Source organism: Topomyia yanbarensis, chromosome 2, assembly GCF_030247195.1.
Source record: "Topomyia yanbarensis strain Yona2022 chromosome 2, ASM3024719v1, whole genome shotgun sequence".
Taxonomy (NCBI): domain Eukaryota; kingdom Metazoa; phylum Arthropoda; class Insecta; order Diptera; family Culicidae; genus Topomyia; species Topomyia yanbarensis.
Genome location: NC_080671.1, coordinates 377,558,612 through 377,579,693, shown reverse-complemented (window position 1 = coordinate 377,579,693; position 21,082 = coordinate 377,558,612). Strand labels below are relative to the sequence as shown.

Genomic DNA, 21,082 nt, shown 5'->3' with positions numbered 1-21,082 from the left:
AAGTTGTTCAATTTTTATCTATCGACACATAATACAATTCGTCAGAATATTCTCAATAGACTGAATGCATAAAAAAGATAGTTGAAGACAGTCTAGTTTGATAGGTTTTATCAGATTTGAAACATATCGCCAGACGACGAAAATATATCAACAATTCAATTTGCTCCGCTAACTGAGTGTTCCTGGCAGCACTGCTTCAATTAGACTGACAGCCAAAACTTCAGTTCTACGGATATTACTTATATCTGTAAACGCTCAAATGAAAGGAATTATTTATTTTCGTGAGAAAATCTCACTTAAAACATAACTTATAACTGTTCAAAAAACTACTGTACTGTTGTTTATTAACAACATGAACATGTTGTGTCCCGCAAAATCCCCAGTCAAATACCGATTATATATTCGTAAATCACTACATGCTGCCTTCTTTTTATTATTAACACGAGATGTAGCTAGGCCTAACATTGCCCCCAAGGTAATAGTTGGAAACGATTTTATTGTCCCTGTAATTGCCAAACAAACCACTCCTTGAACCTTCGATAGCTCCAGGTATACCTTTTTGCTTTCCACTTTGAGCTACCACAACAACCATTCATGCCCAACTTTTTTCTAGTGCATGCAGGGTTTCAAAACTATTTTTCCTTGAAAACGGTGGGTTCAAGGAACACGAAAAGCATTTTTCATTAGGATAGGTGTTTCCCTCGCAGTGCTAGAAGCTGCTCAATTTTTATCTTCCAATGCTAAATCAATTCTCCTAGAATTTTTACAATAGTCCAATTGCGTGGAGAATGTAGCCAAAGACAGTCTAAATTGATAAGTTTTATCAATTTTCAATAATATTGCAACATAATGAAGATATATGAAAAATTCATTTTCCGTCGTCAACGTAAACTGTTCCTGGCAGCACTGCTCCATCGGAATCCAATCAGACTAATTGCAATAAGTTCAGTTCTAGAGCTGGTCCTTGAAACTATTAATACTCAAATGAAAGGCAATAGTCACATTTATTAGTCTTACTTGTTTTTATGAGCAAATTTTGCCTTAATCAAAAATTATAGCTGTTTAAAAACGTTGTTGTCCACAAACAACATGGGCATTAATGGTATATACTACCGTTGGTCTGATAAGAGAAGTGTAAAGTAAATACGTCATTTTTAGTTTCAAGCCTATTTTTCCCATAGAGACTTCAGCAAGCCATCATGCATTTTTAGGCTTTTCCGTGGTTTTTTGATAGGCTGATTCTAAGCAGCTTACTATTTGTAATTACTCCAAGACAGTGAAGCGATTTTTCATGTCCAAATGCCAACTTTCAGTTCAATCCACCGCAACCAAGACTCAGATTCAAAGCCACCCTCAATCATTAACGTTCAAATTGAGGGGATTTTCTTTTTTTCTTCTTTTTTTTAACAGTTGTCCTACTGGAGCTGTAGAGCTAGGATCTAAGAAGGGCTCCCCGCCAGAATCCCACACTACAATAGCAGGCGAGACAGGCAATAGCGCCAACTAAAACACTACTTTAGGCCAATTGTAGCGGGCCGTGATTCTGAATGTGATATTTATTGTACGGTTCCGATATGTGCGGGCGTAGAGACTTCGCGATCGCGTGTATCATTGCGAAGGGCTCGACCATTTGTACGTTAACGTGTTCGATCGCGTATGCGTTTGTATATCGCGTGTGCTAACGTGTAACTTCGCGTGTATAAATTCTATATCAAAACAGTTTGCCTTTCGCATATTCGCGTGTGTTCTAGAATGATCACGCGCAAACTGTGACTCTGATACTTTATTTTTCGTATACGGTTCAGATTCTAGAAGAAAGTGAGTTCTTCCATATCACTAGAGTTTCCAGTCGTGTCGCTATGAAACGTGTTGTCTAGTGGATATGAGCTTTATTTTTTGATTGGTATAACTGAATGTATAGACCTGAGTTGCTAGAATGGAGGGTAAAGATTTACGGACGTGACCGATTCATGATCGCGCGCTTTTGACACCGCGTTTGTAACATCGAAAGTGCTAAAACGTTCAAATTGTTACTGGAGTGTTATAAAGTTTGCGCGATCGCGAACGTAGGTGTATGTAGATGATCACGAAGAGCTTAAGCCTTCGTATGTTGACGTGTTTGTCGCGTGTATATGTTCTTGGATGGCCACGCGGACCGTTATTCTGATATTTAGTTTTCGATGCACGGATCACATTCTGACAGGGAGTCAGTTACTCCATATCACGGTCCTCACGGTTCCCGGTAATGTCGCCATGGAACGTGTTGTCCAGTGGATATGAGAGCTTACTTTTTAATTGATGCGATTAAAGGCGTGTACCTAGACTTCTGAAATTGAGAATAGATACTTCCGGACGTGATCGATTCATGACCGCGCGAGGTCGGGGGACTGTACTGCCCATGATCGCATATTTGTCCCATTTTTTATGGGATTTTCTATCTCTACGGGACTGACTTGCGATCATGGGCAGTGTAGGTTGTAGGTATTCACGCTTGAGATCGCGTTTGAATGTATATGAATGCTGAGCCGCTCATATTATCACCGCGATGGAGCGTGGTTGTGCGTGGATGATCGCGAAGGACTCGAGCGTTTGTATGTTAACATTTTTGTCGCGTGTGCTAGTGTGTATGTAATTTCGCGTGGATACATTATTGTTATATGCGTGTGGCCATTCGCATGTTCGCGTGTTCTTCAATGATCGCGCGTGAACATCTTGTCTAGTTATTATTTCTATTGGTCCAACTGAAGGCATGAGTTTGGGCTGCTATGATTAAGGGTAGAGACTTCCGGACGTGACCGATTCATGATTGCATGAGCGGTGGGTTGATGCTTGAGACCGGGTTAGTAAATTTTTGGGCGCAAATGTTCACTTAATTACCGGGGTGTTTGAATGTTGGCGAGATCGCGGGCGTTCGCATTTGTGGCCAGGCTTGTGTTATCGTGAAGGGCACGTTTGTATGTTTGGAGTGAGAGATTGTGAGTGTATGAGAGAGAATAAGTAATTTGTGTTACTGAGTGTTAGCATGGATCTAATTTAAATTATAGTAATAAAAGAAGGGTGCCTCCAGAGAGGACTTTACCCTAAAGCCACATTGTATATTATTTGACCATTACAGTGGATAATAAAGGTCGCCAAGTAAAATACTAAAATTGATCACAATATAGCTTAACTAAAAAGAAAATAATCGTATCCCAAGTTTATGTGATATAATCACTGTAATGCTGCTTTGGTGGAAAAGCCCCCGGACCACATCATGGTACATCATCATGCCGAGGCAACTTTTAAATTGTGAGGATTTTCATGACAAAACCGCCTTTTCATTCACCAACCATTCATCTGCTCTTTAATGACCAGTTTAGCTTAAGGGGAGATTCTCATTCAAAATTTTCAAGTTTTATTTTTTTCTTTACATTTTTAATAGTTATAAGTTATTTTGATACATATCAACTCAAATTCGTGTTTATAAATCACAAAACCTATTTTTCTCCATTTTAGCTAAAATAGCACTTATTTTTAGTGGGGTCCGCCATATTGGATCGGCCATTTTGATTTGCTACCATTCCATGTAATTATTACAACATATTGACATTCTACCACTTATAATTTCTCTAAAGTGTTATCAAAACTTTTAACGCATTTATCTCAAAACATAAATTTTAAAAACGGCGTCTCATTTGAAAACTTTTCAATTTAAGACTTTACCTTTCGACCTTTCTAAAAACCTTTTTGAGGCAGCAGACTGTACGCCGTTTTGGAATTCCACGCGCACTTAACATTAGACAGAACGTCATCACGGACGCCATTTTGCTTTTTCGTCTTGAAAAAAAATGCTAAATGAAGTTGAAAAAATAAGCTCCAAATTTTGCTTACTTTTTGGTCATTTGAATGAGAACCTCCCCTTAAGTGTTGACATGTTTGACATTATTCAGCATGCATGGACAATATGAAGTATGTTCATAGTAGTTTTGCTTGAAAAGTCTAGTCAGTATGCCAGTAGAGAGATATTCACAGATACAATGAAATTGTATATTATTAGAAAATGATCGAGCAGCTAAGCTGTTTGAATGAATGGCGCATTTAACAACTGCGGTTTGATATGCCCTTTAAGTTCAAACAAATCTCTCTAAAATAAGCAGTACATTCAATTGTGTTTCCAGTAATGATAAGTGGTTTCAGTTTGACTTTCCGTTTCCTTGTAAATCGAATTATAGTTATTCGTAGGCATTTGTGCTAAGATGCTCCCTGTTATACCATTGTCATGGAACGTTTAGAGCAGTTTCAAATGCTCCGAAATCTGATGCGATCGAAAAATAATGACGTAATCCGTTACTTCGAATTTCAGACCTTCCAGTCCATTCAAGAGTTTGTCTACTACCAGGGACCACATAAGTAGTGACAGCACTCCTCCTTGAAGACAGCCCCTAGTGATTCTCGTGGTTATGGTCTCGATTTCCTATAACGCAGTCACATTACAACACAATATTTCGGAAAGTGAACATGCTTTATTACTTTCGATACAGCAGCATGCCGAATCGATTCGAAGGCTTCCTGCATGTCGATGAGGAGCGATATTGTGCATTATTTGTTTTGCAGGGTGTTGCAATCTCTTTTATAAGATGCGCAATGCCGTAACAGTTTACACTCTTAGATGAAAGGTATAAAATTAGCAACACCCAAGAGGTAGTACTAATACTGCATAGTGTTTTGAAAATCCTCTTTGCAAGTTTCATTATTTTAGTTATATATCATTTCCTCTTACCCTAAAGTTGCTCTGGTACCCAGTACACATTTACATTCAATTCCTGAATGCATCAGAGCGTAAATGTATTTAATTTGGACTGGCATGTATGGCTACAAGGCTTTCTATGCATTCTGAGCTCCATGGCCATGGATGAATGTTTTTATAATCTTACATGTTGAATAATCACTTGTGTGTATGCTCGAAAGTACCAAATTCCCAATAGAAGCGGTCTTCCCAAATGAATTTTGAACACCATGTTCGCTCTAGGTCTGTGCTCATCTTATACCCACATATTGTGTGCAAACTCGAACGCGCTAATGCGTACCAAAACACGTGCACGTGTTCGTCTGCACATCCGAACCCCATGTACGTACGCGGTGTTCGTACACACAGGATCTTGATACTAGTTTTCTCTTTCTCTCACTCATCATCACTAGCGTTGACGCATTCTGTTTTGTGCTTGCCTTTCTTGTGTACGCACACGGTGTTTAAACCCAATGTATTATATACAGGTATGGCGAAGAGGGCACTTTGGTATTCATAAGATGAATCTTACATGAGTTTGCACATCGTTCGCTTGGGTTCGGTGTTCGATGCAAACCTGTACACAAAGGCAAAGCATGCGTGAGGTTGAACGAGTGCACGAAATTCTGTACACGGGTGCAAACTTGTCGATGTTCACGGGAAGACTGAATAGAAGTAAAAAAGTTATACCCATGGATCGATGATACCTACATCATTTCATTAGCTATTGTTCGCGCTTAGTGTTTTTCAGATCGACTTCAATGATTTGTGAGTTATTTCGAAGTTGTTTTTGTTTGACGTTAGCAAAATAAGTTTTAGCAAATAATGCATAACCAACATTATTACGGAAAAGCTATCAGTTTTAGCAAAAACAATCACCGGAAATGTACGTCAACGCCACGTTACCATTCCGTCAGGATATACATTCGCACGCAAAGACTGTCCGTGTCCCCGATGTTGCGTGAGAACGTCTCTATGGGAATAGATTTCAACTAGTTTTGACGCTCCATTGACGTGCTTTTCCGATGACAGAAGACTGACGGATCGTTGAAATCCAACATAACAGTCATGCATTTCATGTTTTTGGTTTATCTTCAATTTTTGGCTAGACACAAATCAGTAACAATGGCCGGGTAATAAGTATTAACTTTTATTCTCAACTCCCGTTGTATTCCTCTTTTGTTCATTTTCCTAACTTCCGAACGTCAAGTTTTATCAATATTAGATTGACGGCTGACGAGTATCTCTGACGCCGCGTTCCACCATGGCGTCCTTTTCTATACAACATATCTCACTTGTCACAGACTCGAATGTGGTAGATACAATGGTATCAATCATTCCAATGGCATTGTTTTCGTTGTACATCAGCTTCCACGAAAACTGGCTTGTATTCTCGTCAAACAACGTCAAAGACTGCTGATGTTTCTCACACGCTACTGACAAGATAAACAATAGAAATATATAGAGTATTATTTTATGCCAGCATCCTGTATTCGATAGAAATGGAAATAATCTCCCCTCAACTGTTACCGAACGGGTCGATCAAAAATTTAATTTGACTGTACATTTCATTGCTATTTTAACTGGACGACAGCCACGTGTATGCTCTTGCCAGGCTGCTAAAACCTAGCAGCCGCGTTGTAAAACGCGATTAATCCCGGCCCTCGTCAAACCTACGCCAACAACAATGTTTAAAGAAGCAGCAATTGCATTTTGTTTAGGTTATTATAAATGTAGATTGAATATTTGATCGCAGTAATAAATTCCGCTCCAGAGTGGTAGGGATTGTGCCTTGATTGAACGCAAATAGGGGAACAGACAACCGCTCCTAACCTAACTAATCAAGCTAGGGGGTTTTTGCAGTCATAAAATAATTGCCATTGTTAGCACTTCTTTTGGCGGCACGACGCATAATCTATGCTATCGGCACAATCAATCGCAATTGTGGCGATAGGAACCTCCTGTCAGCAGTCAGTGTTCGATGAAGAGCAGTTTCCGATACAGTTACACATGCACGCAAGCATGTAGCCACAGCGGGGATCAAAGGAATACCCAAAAAACACGGAGGAGATGATTGCTTAAATTCAAAGCTTCATCGAATTCCCTTTCAATGTCCATCCGCTTTCCGGTTCGATTGTGTGTCAAGGCGGAAATCGAAACGACATCAGCGACACGTGACGGGCATTATGCCGCTCCTCTTTGTACTTGACGCGCACACACACTCACGAGCGCAAAAGCTGGCCATACTGACAATATTGCAGCTGCTGCTACGGGACCAACCAATTAACCAGTTATGGATTTTTCCAATATCGATGGGAACCGATATCGACGCACAACATTCGAGCACTTACCGGAAGGGCAGGTCAATGCGGATCGAGTTACCCGATAAATATTGGAGTGGTCATCGATGGATTTTAATAGCGGCTGGTCCCGGTTATTGATTCCACGGAAGTGGTCCCCAAATTGTTGCAGTAAGTCAACAAAATTCAGGTTCAGAGATTAAAGTACCACTGAACTCTAGACTGAATCGCTTTAATATTGGCTACCAAACTCCATAATAGATTTATTTACATATATATCACAAAATTAAAATCATATGTAGCTACATGTACGTGTAGTTCATATTTCAATTAATAATTGATGTGCAACTGGATTTTATCGCGGCATGATTTACATTTTAAGTAATCTATTCGATTTATACAATTTATTATACAATTCTTGCAAATCATTATTTGACACGTCGAAACTTGCATGTTCATTAGCCAACCATTTGATTAATGGCAAATGAGACAGGAATAAAATTAATTAATTGACTTACTCGTTCTCGCGGTTGATCAATTTCCCCCTTCGTGCACTATTGCCATGAATACGTAAACAGTGCCATTTTTTTAAAATAGGCACTTTCTGGCCCTACCCAGGCTATTCGCCTACAAGCTCAAGGTGAGCGCTTCGAATAACAAACTAGACTTAAACAAACTATCGACAATTTCAAAACCAACGCCAGCAACTGACGGCGATAAACAACTATAAATTAATGCTAACAAAATTACTAAATATGCAACCAGCACTTAACAGCCGTACTGTAAGCTCAAATTACAATAATAAAAAATTGCATTATCAAAATTCATAGCCTCCGGCCAGCGGAACACGCTAGTTAATTTCCCGCTCACGACCGGCTCTAATGGTATTAGTCACGGCAGGAGGTGTTAACCTTCCCGTCCTGTTAGCCCTCTCTCTTTCCCGCAGCCATCTTTCGGCCGCAATGGAAGTTCATACCGACCACAGGCCACGCCTTCCAGCCAATCGCCGTCCAATGCGAGCGGGAGCTTTCCTCGTTCTGCCCGACAGCCAATGGGCGCCATTGGTTCGCCACTTCGTGCCGCAATGTGAGCTTTCATCGTGCTCGCTTCGGCAGGCACTTACCTCCGCACGCCATCGCGCGCTCCGCAGCCACACTTCGTGTCGAGCACGTTGTTTTGTTTACGATTTTCGCTGAACTGGTTTTGGTGCGGGCACTTGTTGCCACCAACACGTACTCGCTGGGTGTTCGCATCTGGTTTCCGCGCTGGTGGTGGTGGTGGTGGTAGATTGTTTTGAAATGACTTCAAATAATTTATTGCCCTTGCCGTTTTCTCATTAATGGATTCTCCTCTTGTACTTGCTTGGTGCCGTAGTTGCTCGGAGGAAATTTCCGTCGCACAGGGGACCTTTGCATTAGTTTTTTTTTGACAAGCAGTACATACATGTTCCGCGTACGTCCTCCGTTCCACTATCCTTGCATACGAAACTACTACTTCATTTGCCGATGGATTTCACATGACTATGGGTATGGCGTTTTTTCTTGTTAATGGCGTCTTCTTCTCTTCCACTGAAACGAGTAACCGCATGGTTCACATCAACTCCTCGTGCCGAACGTTCTTGCATGTTAGCTCCCTCCCATTTCTAAGAGTTGGAAGTGTGAAAAATCATGTCTCCCGATTGTTTACAATGATTCGATGTTGTATGGCTTGAGTACGATGACTGATGTATTACTTTTCCGGATTTGTTTCAGCTCCGCTGCCGATGGATTCGATGCTTTCCATGCCACCCATTCCTCCCGTAGGATTTCAACTGGTGCGGGATCCCAGCACCGGGCAAATTTTGTTCCTTCCAACAACGACGGCAATCGGTAAGTTTAGTGATCTTAATAGAGCTACGTAGCTAGTTGCTAGATGTAGAAAGAATACCAGCCGAGCAAGCTTTTGGGTCTATTGCGTAGTATTTTTTAGGTTAAGATATTGCTGGTTATCAGTCAGCATTCGTAGTCATTCTTGCATAGCAGTAAGTTTCAATTCAATACTTTTTGTTCCCAGAGGTGCTTCACCTGCTCCCGTGACCACATGACTTTCCCTAGGTCAGTTAGGTTTTACACCAACCGACCTAATCCCACTAAATGAGCCGGATGAGCTTCGTTTGACAATTCTCGGTAGATTGTTTAAGCGAGTTCGAATGCATTAGATGAACATCCGTTGCATTCAAACTCGCGCAACAGACGAATAACGACGTTGAATCCCTCTAGATAAAGACTCGAACGTACATCGCTTGTTTACCATTTATCTATCTGTCATTCCAACAAAGCACGAGACCTGTCAATGATCCTCGTTCCAGAAGGATTCGAAGCGATTTTTTCGGATTGAGTGCTTTTGACAGTTCTCGTGCTAGGTCTTATGGCAAGTCTTTGTCCAGAGAGATTCGGCATCTTTACTTACGAAGTAAACAAACCACCGAGAATTTGTAAACATGAACTTCATTCATCATGAGTTCATTCGTGTTCATCATCTTGTGGAACTCAATATAGGACTACATGACTTTTCCTAGGTCCATACAGGAAATTTCCTCGTAAAGTTGCAGAGACTTCATTAAACTATCTGCTGAAAATGTTTTTATAGTTTCGCTATAGATTCCTATTTACCACTTATTTGCTATGAGATGTGAAAATACTACCATTACCAAATGCAGTTTTGACTAGCAGCTATAGTAGTAGTTAAACAATAAAAATAAAACCAAAAGCTTCAGTATTAGTACCTTTTCAAATTCTGTCAGAAATTATATTTAGTTAGTAGTTTGATTTCATACACAATTTAGTTTAGATTTTGGTGCTTGGGTTCAGTTTACCATTAGTTGAAGCAATTTAGTTTTAGTTGCGTGCTTGTATGGCTTCACATTTAACCATTTGTTTTCTTGTTCTCTTTTTTCTTTCATCTTTATTTCTTCCCAACCTTTTCTAATGCATTTGTTTGGTTTAACCGTACGCCACTGAAAACAAAACAAAAACAAAATTAAACTACACACTCGCGCGATTGCTCGTGTGTCCCTATTTTAGCCAATCCATCCAACTTTCTAGATAAAATCTATATTTCTTGTGTAGAACCATTCCAACAGACGGTCGTGTGGCCATCGTATCCACAAACGACGGCCGCAATACAGCCGCCGCATCTGCTGCTGCCGCAGATTACGCAGCAGCAGCTTCAGCCACCACCGTTGGCACCACTGCAGATGCTTAGCTCCGATTATCTGGCAACTGCCAGTAGCACAACGCTGCATCAGGTTAGTGGCTGTGGCACCTGCAACAATCATCCCGTACTCAACCCTTTCTTTCCTATCATTCAGCAACAGCATACCCAAACACACCACAGTACAAGATACGTTGCACTGACGTCCGATGGCAATAAAAGGTCCACCGGGAATAACAAGCATTCGATCAGCAACCTTCAAACATCATGCCATCCACCCATCCCGATGCCAATCCCGTCGCATACCTTCATCAAAATCGAAGACTGTGGTAACACAACAGCGGCCAATTGCAATAATACCGCTCAAATTTTCCACGAACCGGAAAAAACAATTCAAACGGCCACGATTGCCACTTCTCCAGATATTGCACCCCAACTGCTATTCCAGCAAGGCAATCTCATCCAGATAACTCCCTCCACCAAGACCGGTACGACAATAATAGAACACCCAGCGTTGCTGCCGGCCATGACAACGGCAACTCCTATCACCCCTCCACCGTCAACGGTATCAGCAGCGATAGCACCAAGCCCCCACCAGCCGGAACTTCCGATGACCACTTGTCTAACGCCTCCACCGGATCAGTCCATGTCTCACGGCGAAGATCCTGACGCTTCATCATGCTGCGCCGCTCCCGAGGTACAAGACGCCAACATTCAAACCGATACTCCTGTGATGAGCGAAGATGACAATACCGTCGGAGATGACGATGTACCGCATCATGAAGATGTGTCAACCATGTCAGCAAACACTACAGATGGGCCACACTTCCAGGAACTATTCTTATCACCAACAACCGCTCCGCCCATTGTAAGCACAGCGCTGTCAACATCCACATCGGAACTGTTGTGTCAAAGTATTATCAACAGCAGCGGCGACTCAGCTATCGAACCGGACATGTCGGCGCATTCCTCATCGGTCACCAGTCTAAACTTCAGCAATACTAGCAGTACGAATTGTGAGCAAGCTGATATGGATGGAGAAAATGGAGCAACCAACGCAGCGCCAGCTGTTCCCATTCCAGCCGAACTCCAACCACAAAACCTTACGGTAAACGCAACATTCAGTGGCTTACGGATACCGAAGCAAGAAATGCTCTCACCAGTTGAAACTCCAGTCTCCCAGGAAGAGGAAGAAACTCATCCACCGGAGCACTCCTCTATCCAACCGCAACAGGAACATCCAGTAGATCTCAGCGGTCTTGAACTGCTGTCCCGTAGTATAGAAGTCTTCCAGAAGAAAGCTTCAATGATTAAAAAAGAACCCATATCCCCGCAGCATCCGCCAGAGCCTCTGCAGCTTCCATCGCCCGTTCCTTGCGAACCTGATCGACTACCAAACATTCAGGAATACGACCAGCCAACTTCCCAACCACCACCAGCACAAAGTGTAACTGTGCAACCACCAGAATCGGTAGCGAGTGCCTTTATTGGCGGTGACGAACCGATGGTGGGACTAAATCTCCTCTGTGCTCTGGCCGAGCAACGCTTCCAGGAGGAAGGAATGTTCAAAAAAGATTCACCCACCGTCGCAAACTTCTCCCCATCGATATCCCCCGCGTGCGACAAAGTCGATCCTGTCAGTTCTTCGCCGTCTCAGCCAACGACCGTCCTGGATCCTCCTCCGTCGCGCAAACGTAAACATAAACATTCCAAAGACTCCAAAAAGTCAAGCAAGAAATCAAAACACGAACGAGAACTGCGGCGGGAACGCAAGCGAAAGCACAGCTCTGACGCACGCGAAGAAGATGACGTTGATGGAGTGTTGAAAGAGAGCTTTTCGCGGGTGAGAGCAAAGCTGGAAACGTGCAACTGTAAAGATGCCCACGAGAAGGATCATCGCTGTTGCCGGACGAGCTGGCCATCGGCGAACGAGTTGTTCAGTGTGATTGAATCCGACATGAAGGAGAGGCTAGTTAACATTACGAGACAATGCGAGGAGAAAAAGCGTGAACTGGAACAGATGGGTACGAGCTCTGTGGCGAAAGTCAAACCACTCACGGCGATGGTGCGAATACCGGACATTGGTAAATCTTTCTTCGGTGGATTTAGCGGCACAAGCGGCCTGCTGAATGGTACAACTGCGGCAAGTAACAGCAGCTGTGTTGGCGGTCAAACTCCGACGATGTCATCCCCCAAACTAAGCACAATACCGGCGTTATCACCCAGTTTCTCGTCGTCCTCGAATTCAACATTTGTTGAACTTCCAAAACTCAGTTCCGATACCGATTCCGGTAAGTTAGACGATGTAGATTCCGGATCGATTGAACGTTTGTCTGCTTCCAAAAGAAAGGGTGGAGTGCCCAAGAAGCACGACGAGCTTGCCCTGACAGAAACGATTGTGGCAAAGAAGCCTAAAAGTTTAGTCGGCTACATCCTAGCATCGAAAAACCGACAAGGTGACACCGTCGTTAAAGAGACCGGTCATAGCAAACCATCCTCACATCACCACCACCGGCACCATCATCACGCAGCGGGTGGTGCAAATAGTGCCACCAAACCGGACGAATCGAAACCGAAGAAATCGCCGATTCACGCGTCCAAGTTCGAGAGCACAACAAGTGACGACGCCAGTAACCTTTCAGACAGTTCCAACAAGCCTCAGATCAAAATAAAATCGCCAGCTTTCAGTTTCGACGATGAAAACAGCAAACCATCGGACGCAGCATTTTCAATTTTCGGTGGTAAACCGTCCATTTTCGACAAAATAAAAACATCACCGGTCTCAAGTTCGCTGAAAATGTCACCGGTTCAAGCTGTGATTGCACCACTGAAGCATCACACAAAACATAAGAAGTCCCGCAGTAAGGAACGCAAGCGTCGCAACTCCGAAAAGAAGCGAATCGACCAAAAGTGTTTGCTGAGTAGTGAGCACCTTGGGAAAGAGAAAACTCGAGTACTGACCGCCATGGGTGGGCTATTCTACGCTGGATGCTTGAGTGCAGTTCAGCCACCGGATATCTATGCGGTAACGTTGGATGGTGAACGGGGTAACCGACCTCATATCATGTCCCGAGAGGAGGTACTGCGTGATGCGGTAAGCAATTGAAATTTTTATTTGTTCTAGTGCGACGTTCATAATTCCGTTCTATTTCATTCCAGATTCTTGAAGTAGCCCCAAAATCGGTTGATGAGATTATTCCAGGAACGCGAGTATGTGCCTACTGGAGTCAACAGTACCGCTGTCTCTATCCGGGAGTTGCAGCCGAACCTACTTCACCGGACCCCGAGAAACGATATATTAACGTGGAGTTTGACGATGGAGATAATGGAAGGATTGCTTTGGAGGACATCCGCTTTCTACTGAGTGACTATCCAATAGTCGGTAAGTCCGGAATTGGAAAACTTTTCGGCTGACTAGAACACACTAACTAATTCGCCAAGTCAAAATTTAGTTCGTAAGCCTAACAGTTGATTTATTCCTAAGTTTTTCGAAACCTTTTTTGGTTGATTTGTGGAACAAATTTTCTTCTTTTTTATTCTCGCTCCGACTTGATTTACACGAATCGACGCTAAACCAGAATACGATCCAAATCCTCTTCTATCGTTAGGCAAAAGAAAACGCCAGCCAAGCGTGTCCGAAGTGGGTACTGCTGGCAGTACCACTACCATCGGGGTAACAATTGCTCCGATGACTGCTACGAGTACAACGATAACGGCCAACTGTTTCGCAATAGTTAGCGAACGTACGGATAAACGCGTTCACAGCGACGCCTATCGAGAGGAACGCAGGAGACTGAAGAAGATTCGCAAGGATAAGCTACGAAGATTAGCGGCGAATAATGCGGAAATGTCCTCCCACAAGCACAAGAAAAAGTCCAAGTGCAACGATGAGTACTGCAAGCACCGAAAACACAAGAAGCGAAGAAAGCACAAGAAACATCATCGAGAGAACCATATGTCGTCGTCGCCGGATGCCGCCGCAGCTGGATCGATGGATGATGACATCTCGCAAGGGGACAGTGCGTCCCAGGTAGCAGAACCGTTTAGTCCGGCCTCGGTGGAGACCTCCCAGCCGGAGGAAAAGGTTGATGAGCTGGAGGTGTTTAATCCGAACCTCAAGGAAGATACCATGACGGAAGAGGAGGCGAGTTCTTCGATAACTGAAAGCTCGGGATCTTACTACGTAAGTTGTTACTATATCGATGGTCTGTTAATTTAAAAAGTTAAATAGAATGCTGCGTGAATGACGCAGCTTGTGGTCAAATTTAAGTTTCAAAATTGTTTCAACATCTTTTCGCTCGCTGTATAAAATAATTATTAGTTTGGCTAATTTTTCACGCCGAGTTTTGATGCTGTGTCAATGAAGAAGCACCTCTATTGAACCCTTTAGGAGAATATAGACTGGCCATTAGGGCCCGTTTATTTGATACTAATACCACAGACTAACAGACATAACACTATGAGGGAATTCCTTAAAAAATATCGATCCGGCAATTTTTTCAGAACACTAGCTCGACCTTTTCTTCACGATCCCAAACACTCATTAGCTGGTGGGTTACCCCTCAGGCTTGGGAACAATTTTTCACTAGTGGTCTATCCCTCGTATGCTTGTTTATGTGTCAGTGGCGCCATAATTGCAAATGTGGCCACAGTTCCAACTACACATATATTTAAAATGACCGTTAAAGTGGGCGAAGCATTATTTTCGAGTGTTATGACTGTTAGTTTATGCTAATGCTGTAAAAGTGAGAATACAAGATCCGCTGGAGTGTCCAGCCAATAAAGTGACAGCATAATCAATATTCTGGAAAATCGAGTATTATTGATCAAAGTATAGGCACAGACTAACAGACATAACACTATGAGGGAATTCCCACAAAAACATCGATCCGGCAATTTTCCCAGAACACTAGCTCCACCTTTTATTGACAATCCCAAACACTCATTTGCTGATGGCTTACCCCTCAGGTTTGGGAACAATTTTGGCTAGTGGTCTATCCCCCATATGCTTGTTCGTATGTAAGTGGCGCCATAATTTCAAATATGGTCACAGTCCCAACTACAAATATATTTAAAATGACCGTTAAAGCGGGCGAAGCATTGTTTTCGAGTGTTATGTCTGTTAGTCTGTGGTATAGGCTCCTCCCTCATTGCCGTAGCGTCAGGCCCGATTTGAAAAGATTTATAGTTTTCATGACATTACCTCGCTTGCTACAGAATCCGTGAGTTGGTAGACTCTTGGGTGGACTTCATTCGGAGTTTTGATGCTCCGTCAATGACGGAGCATTTTGTTTGACTTATCTTCGTAGATTCGTGCATATCCCAATAAAATAATATTTTGGTAAAAGCTAGTCTGTGTAAACGTATTCGCCGAATACTCAATTCAGACCACTTACTATAGATAAATGGAGAAAATACGTTTTGGATTAGTTCTGTATTATCCCTCCCTATCTGGAATAGTCCAGAATGAAATTCAATCTCTAGATGATCGAACTTGCTGACAATCTTGTTATTAAAAATACGATTTGATCGAATTTTAAGATAATTATTGTTACTTTTAGGAATGAAAGTGCTTTCCATTTTTTTTTTCATTGCCATGGCCAAGTTTTCATCAAAGTAACCCGTTTTTTTCTCCTCGGCAGCAACCGAAAAAATCGCTGGAAAAACAGGAGAAAAGGCAATCTACGGAAAACAACAGCAAAATTGCAGCCTTTCTCCCAGCGCGGCAGCTCTGGGCATGGTGTGGTAAGGGATACCGTCGCTCGACCGGACGGGTCAAGAAGCAGTTCTACAAATCAATCCAGCGAGGCAAGGAGACTATTTCGGTAGGTTATTACAATTAAAAACACTTACCATCAGCGGTACAGATTTTGAATTTCCACCTCACGTTGCTCGGTGCACATGAAAATCAAAAATTTTATCTTTCAATTTGCACTTTTACACCCGCACTTTTTCACCCACATCACATGCACTTTTTCACACGCAGCCTTTTACTTACATGACTGCTAACGAACAAAATTTTATTAATCTACCAAAGTTGCAACTATGAACACTAGATCGAATTAATTTTTTTGAATAATATCAAGAGTACTTATTCAAAAGGTACTAAATGACATTCACCTCAAACTGTGAAAAACAATGCAAAAGTTTCATGGACCAATAACAAATCCCTATTTAAGAACAAAAATTATATGTTTTGATGAAACAATTTTGCAAAAATAGTCTAAGGACTATGCTCTCTAGGTAAATAATACTTTTTTTCAACTAAAGTAACTGTCATTGAATGAACTAGTCCAGCTCACGTAGAAGTTTGCCCTGCATGGGGGCATAGCGTGGTTTATTTAAAAATAGTTTCGTTAGTTTTGAATTGTACTCAAGTAGGAGAGAATAGGTCTTCTACAAGGTGCAACGGATTCTTTTTCTTCGTATTCCGACATGCATTTTGTAATTATCTTAGTAGGGACACGCGGTGCTAGGTCATGTAGCCTATTGTCATATCTCATGTACACGAGAACCTTAATTCCCACGCTTTCATTTTCTACAACAACGAATATTTCTGCTTGGCTTAACGTGTTGAATGATATCAGTACTCCGTTGCGCAGATTGTGATACCGGAGGTATTCCACTTCACGAAAACTCCGTCGAATAGAACAAAATTCAAAGTCAAGGACACTGAGCCAGCCGATACAAACCAGCCACTGCTGGATTTTAACAATGGAAGAAAAGGTTCCCGATTTGTCTGTTTTTTTTTCTCCGCGCATCTCTGACTATGAGGATAACTAGTAGGGCCGGGTAAGTGGGCGAGCTCTACATGATATTTTTAATAGGGCTCAGCAAATGGGCGCAAAGATACCCATTGCAAATGAAAGGACGCATGTAGCTCTTTAGATATTATTTATCATTTATATAATACAACCGCCATTTACCCGAAAATTTTGAACATGATAGCCATTCGCCCTAATTCTGTCCGAAACTGTAAAGCCGATTGAAATATCATGGCAAAAAAGGAGTCTACATAAAAATGACAGTTTTCAGGAAGTGTAAACTAGAAAAACTCATAGTTAGAAAAATGCAGGGAGAAAAACAGCATTTTTGGCAACGTTTGCCCCGGCATTGTATGGCAACACGTCCAATGGTATTAGGCAATCCATTAGACGTTTGTTTGCGTCCGACAAACAACTTTGTTAGTCCGATTCGTTTGATGTTGGATCGAATCAACGATATTGTCGGACGTCGCACCCCTCGGAATAACTTCAGAGTAAGTAAACAAGAAATAATCAGCTGATCAGAAACGTCTCATGGATTGCACGGTTAAATAAAACAACCTGCAGAAAAGTTCTTTTAACTTACTTTTGAGTTGTGCGTCGCTTTCGCACTTATTAGTGTTGTCAAAAACAAAACGAGAGATTCGACTCAGTCGAGGTCTTCCGTGGAGGAAGGTACTTTTGAGTTGTTTGGGGTGAACTCAAAATTAGGTAAATTCAACTTAAATTTGAGTATAAAAAACCTATCAATGAGTTGTAATTTTTGCCGTGGTTAAATGGAAACTACCTTCAACACGGTTTACCTAATTTTAAGTTCCCCCACGATACCACGAGATTGAGTCAAAGGAACTCAATTTTAGGTAGTTTTTCGTTTCCGTGTGCCTAATAAGGATTAGAGTTACTATATTAAGGGTTAGGCGGACACAAAAGCTGGAAAACTGACAGCTCTTATTTCAGGAAAAAACACTGGCATCCCATGCAAATGTTCAAGCTCTAGCTTAATAATTTCATTGTCGTCGTAAGTAAGAACTTTACATGCACGAATAGAATAAACAATTCGAAGATCGGATGATATGATTTCATACTTGTGCGAATACCTCTTCATGTTACAGAATAAAATTGTTCTTTTCTACACGTGATAACACAAGATAAGAGTTAAATAGTTATGACCATAATCATAATAGCTTTCCCATATACATCTAAAGAGAACATGTTGTGTGACGTCATGCTCGATTGGCTCCGGTATTTGACATGGTCAATAGGGATCTTTAGGGGTGTGCGGGTTAATGCATATTCTGATGCAGATTAGTACCGTGAGTTAATATCTCAGGTCTTTTTAAATTTTTTGGCCCGAAACTATTGAAAAAAACATTTTTTAGATTGTTTCCTTTTAGGACAATAACACATCCAAACCCATGCGACTTGCACGACTCTATAGGTTGTCTCTGAGTGCATATAAGGAGAGTGACGACACTGTCAAAATTGGAACAATTATTATTTGTCAGTGTCATTCCAAACGAGTCAAATTCATGTATTTTGACAGGTCGTTTGTTCGTTTGGAATATCACTGACGGATAATCATGACAGTTGTCTTCACTCTCCTTACATACACTCTGGGTTGTCTTATCAGATCTACCATAGTTTGCAGATGAAACTTGGGATGGCAGACTGCTAGCGGATTGACAAAGTACCAGATCATGCTGTGTGGGGTTCTGTCCCGGTTAACAATGAGGCGAACGAGATATTTACAGATACGTCATTTAGTAGGACAACTGTCAGTTTGCTGGTTGAATTCAATTTGGTTTTTTTAAATTTAAAAATCATAAAAGAATAATTAAGGTTTAAGAATGATATGAGTGTACTCGTAAGGACACCCGCTACCAATAAATATGAAAAACTGGCACAATTTTTCCAAATTAAAGATCCCTATTGGCTCCACTCAGTGTCTCCGCCTAACTATGAATATAGTATAACTATAATAAGGATTGGCAATGTTTGATTGGATTCGTTTTTTGACAGCTAAACGCGAATCCAAGCGATCCAAAATGGAGTCTCTGCAGTTATCTTTCTACACGGAACCATAAAAAACCTACATAATAAGTTATTTTAACTTAAATTTAGGTACTTTTGAGTTCTGCGTCGCTTTCGCACTTATTAGTGTTGTCAAAAACAAAATGAGAGATTCGACTCAGTCGAGGTCTTCCGTGCAGTGTGTGCAGGTACTTTTGAGTGATTTGGGGTATACTCAAAATTAGGTAAATTCAACTAAAATTGAAGTAATTTAAACTCAAGGTTGAGTTATGATTTTTGCCGTAGTTAAATGGAAACTACCTTAATCGCAGTTTACCTAATTTTACCTTTCTGCACGATACCACAAGATTGAGTCGAAAGTGCTCAATTTTAGCACAGACTAACAGACATAACACTATGAGGGAATTCCCTCAAAAAACATCGATCCGACAATTTTCCCAGAACACTAGCTCCACCTTTTATTCACAGTCCCAATCACTCATTTACTGGTGGGTTACCCCTCAGGTTTGGGAACAATTTTTCACTATTGGTTTATCCCCCATATACTTGCTCATATGTCAGTGGCGCCATAATTTCAAATGTGGCCACAGTCCCAACTACAAATATATTTAAAATGACCTGTTCAATACTCACCTCTAATTCTTCAATACGAACCTGAAAGAAAATGAAATTTTATGCATTGTACATACCTGTAAATACTCACCTAGCCCTAAGAAAAAGTGAACTAATCATAGAATTTTAGAAACAAAATGCAATGTAAAATACTTACCGTACGATTCGCACAGTCAGCCCACTGTGCAAACCCTAAGCAGAAATGGATTCTGCAAACAATAACATAGCTGTCAAACAGCCGCAGCATAAAACACACATAGACAAATGTACACAAAAAGCATACAATAAAACAGATAGTTAAAAGCAATCAGTGGTGTCGGTCGCAGAAAAATAGTTTTCGAGTTCTATTCATTTCGCGATATCCAAAGTTCCTTACCAACCCGTTTAACTCGCGCGCGATCTCCAGCGGAAGGTGCAGTGGAAGCAGAAGAAAGTCCTGGTCAAGCAGGTGAAAACAACGGCAAAACTTTCTAAAGATCCAGTAAGTAAGAAGAGTTGTGAAGTGCGTGAACATAAATTTGGTCCTTCGAGCCGGATCTTGAAGAAAAAGTGCCCGCGAGTGAACAGAAAACTGCCCAGAATAGGCAAAAAGTGAACGAAAGGTGCCCAGAAGAGGCAAAAAGTGATTGTAAATTGCCCAGAATAGGCGAAAAAATCGCAAAGAACGGCCCCGCTGAAGACGGGTAGAGCCAGAAAAAGTGCGCGAAAGGTGATTTTCGGTAGCGTCCCCAAGCGGCAAACTAGCCATTTTACGCGGTAGTGCAAACAAAACCGCATAGTGTTCCCTCCAAGAATCCACCATCGCAGAATATTTACATCGTTACAACGAGTAGTGCGTGCGAGACACAGCCAGCTGACGATAGCGTAGGTAGTGTGCATTGTTTACCTATTGCCTGAACGGTGCGCGCCGTGCTGGAACATAAAGATTTCTGAAGGAATATTTTCAAAAAAGTTTTTAAGTTTCGCGGTGAAATTTTTATTTTGCAAATTGACTGTTCGGGTGCATTTTGGATTCTTGGAGGTTGAAAAGTGCGTGAGTGAACGGGAATACGGCGCTACCGAAGAAGAAAATGGCCGACGAGAGGAAATTCAGTGAGTTGGAGCTGACGAAGCAGAATATTGTCGATTCAATGGCTTTGTTGGAATATTATGCGAAGGAGTTCGACAAGGACAGTAAGTTTGCGGGCCAAGTAGAAGCGTGGGCGGAAAAGTTGGAGAAATTTTACGACGAGTTTCACCGGACGGTGGTGAAATTGGAGATGTTTTCCACCGATAAGGAGCCAATCGACCTGAAAAAGGAACGGCAGTTGTTCGACGGTCGCTATTATGCTCTTCGGTCCTTCTACTTGGCCAAACTGGCGAAGAAAATACGTTCTCCCCCTTCTGCCAACCCCGCACCATCGAGACCAATGAACATC

General features: G+C 41.8%; 1 protein-coding gene across 9 annotated transcripts in view; it reads left to right on the top strand.

Annotated features, from left to right (window-relative positions):
• The window catches only part of LOC131684642 (protein winged eye), a 233,135-nt gene that overhangs the window by 201,838 nt on the left and 10,215 nt on the right, over positions 1-21,082 (top strand). For 6 of the 9 annotated variants that reach the window (XM_058967679.1, XM_058967687.1, XM_058967685.1 and 3 more), the window contains 6 exons: positions 8,817-8,933; positions 10,128-10,351; positions 10,415-13,351; positions 13,417-13,639; positions 13,836-14,440; positions 15,900-16,082. In XM_058967679.1, coding sequence (XP_058823662.1) covers positions 8,817-8,933; positions 10,128-10,351; positions 10,415-13,351; positions 13,417-13,639; positions 13,836-14,440; positions 15,900-16,082 — 4,289 coding nt within the window. The remainder of the gene's footprint in view (positions 1-8,816; positions 8,934-10,127; positions 10,352-10,414; positions 13,352-13,416; positions 13,640-13,835; positions 14,441-15,899; positions 16,083-21,082) is intronic. The other 3 variants (XM_058967686.1, XM_058967682.1, XM_058967680.1) reach the window with 2 other exon arrangements.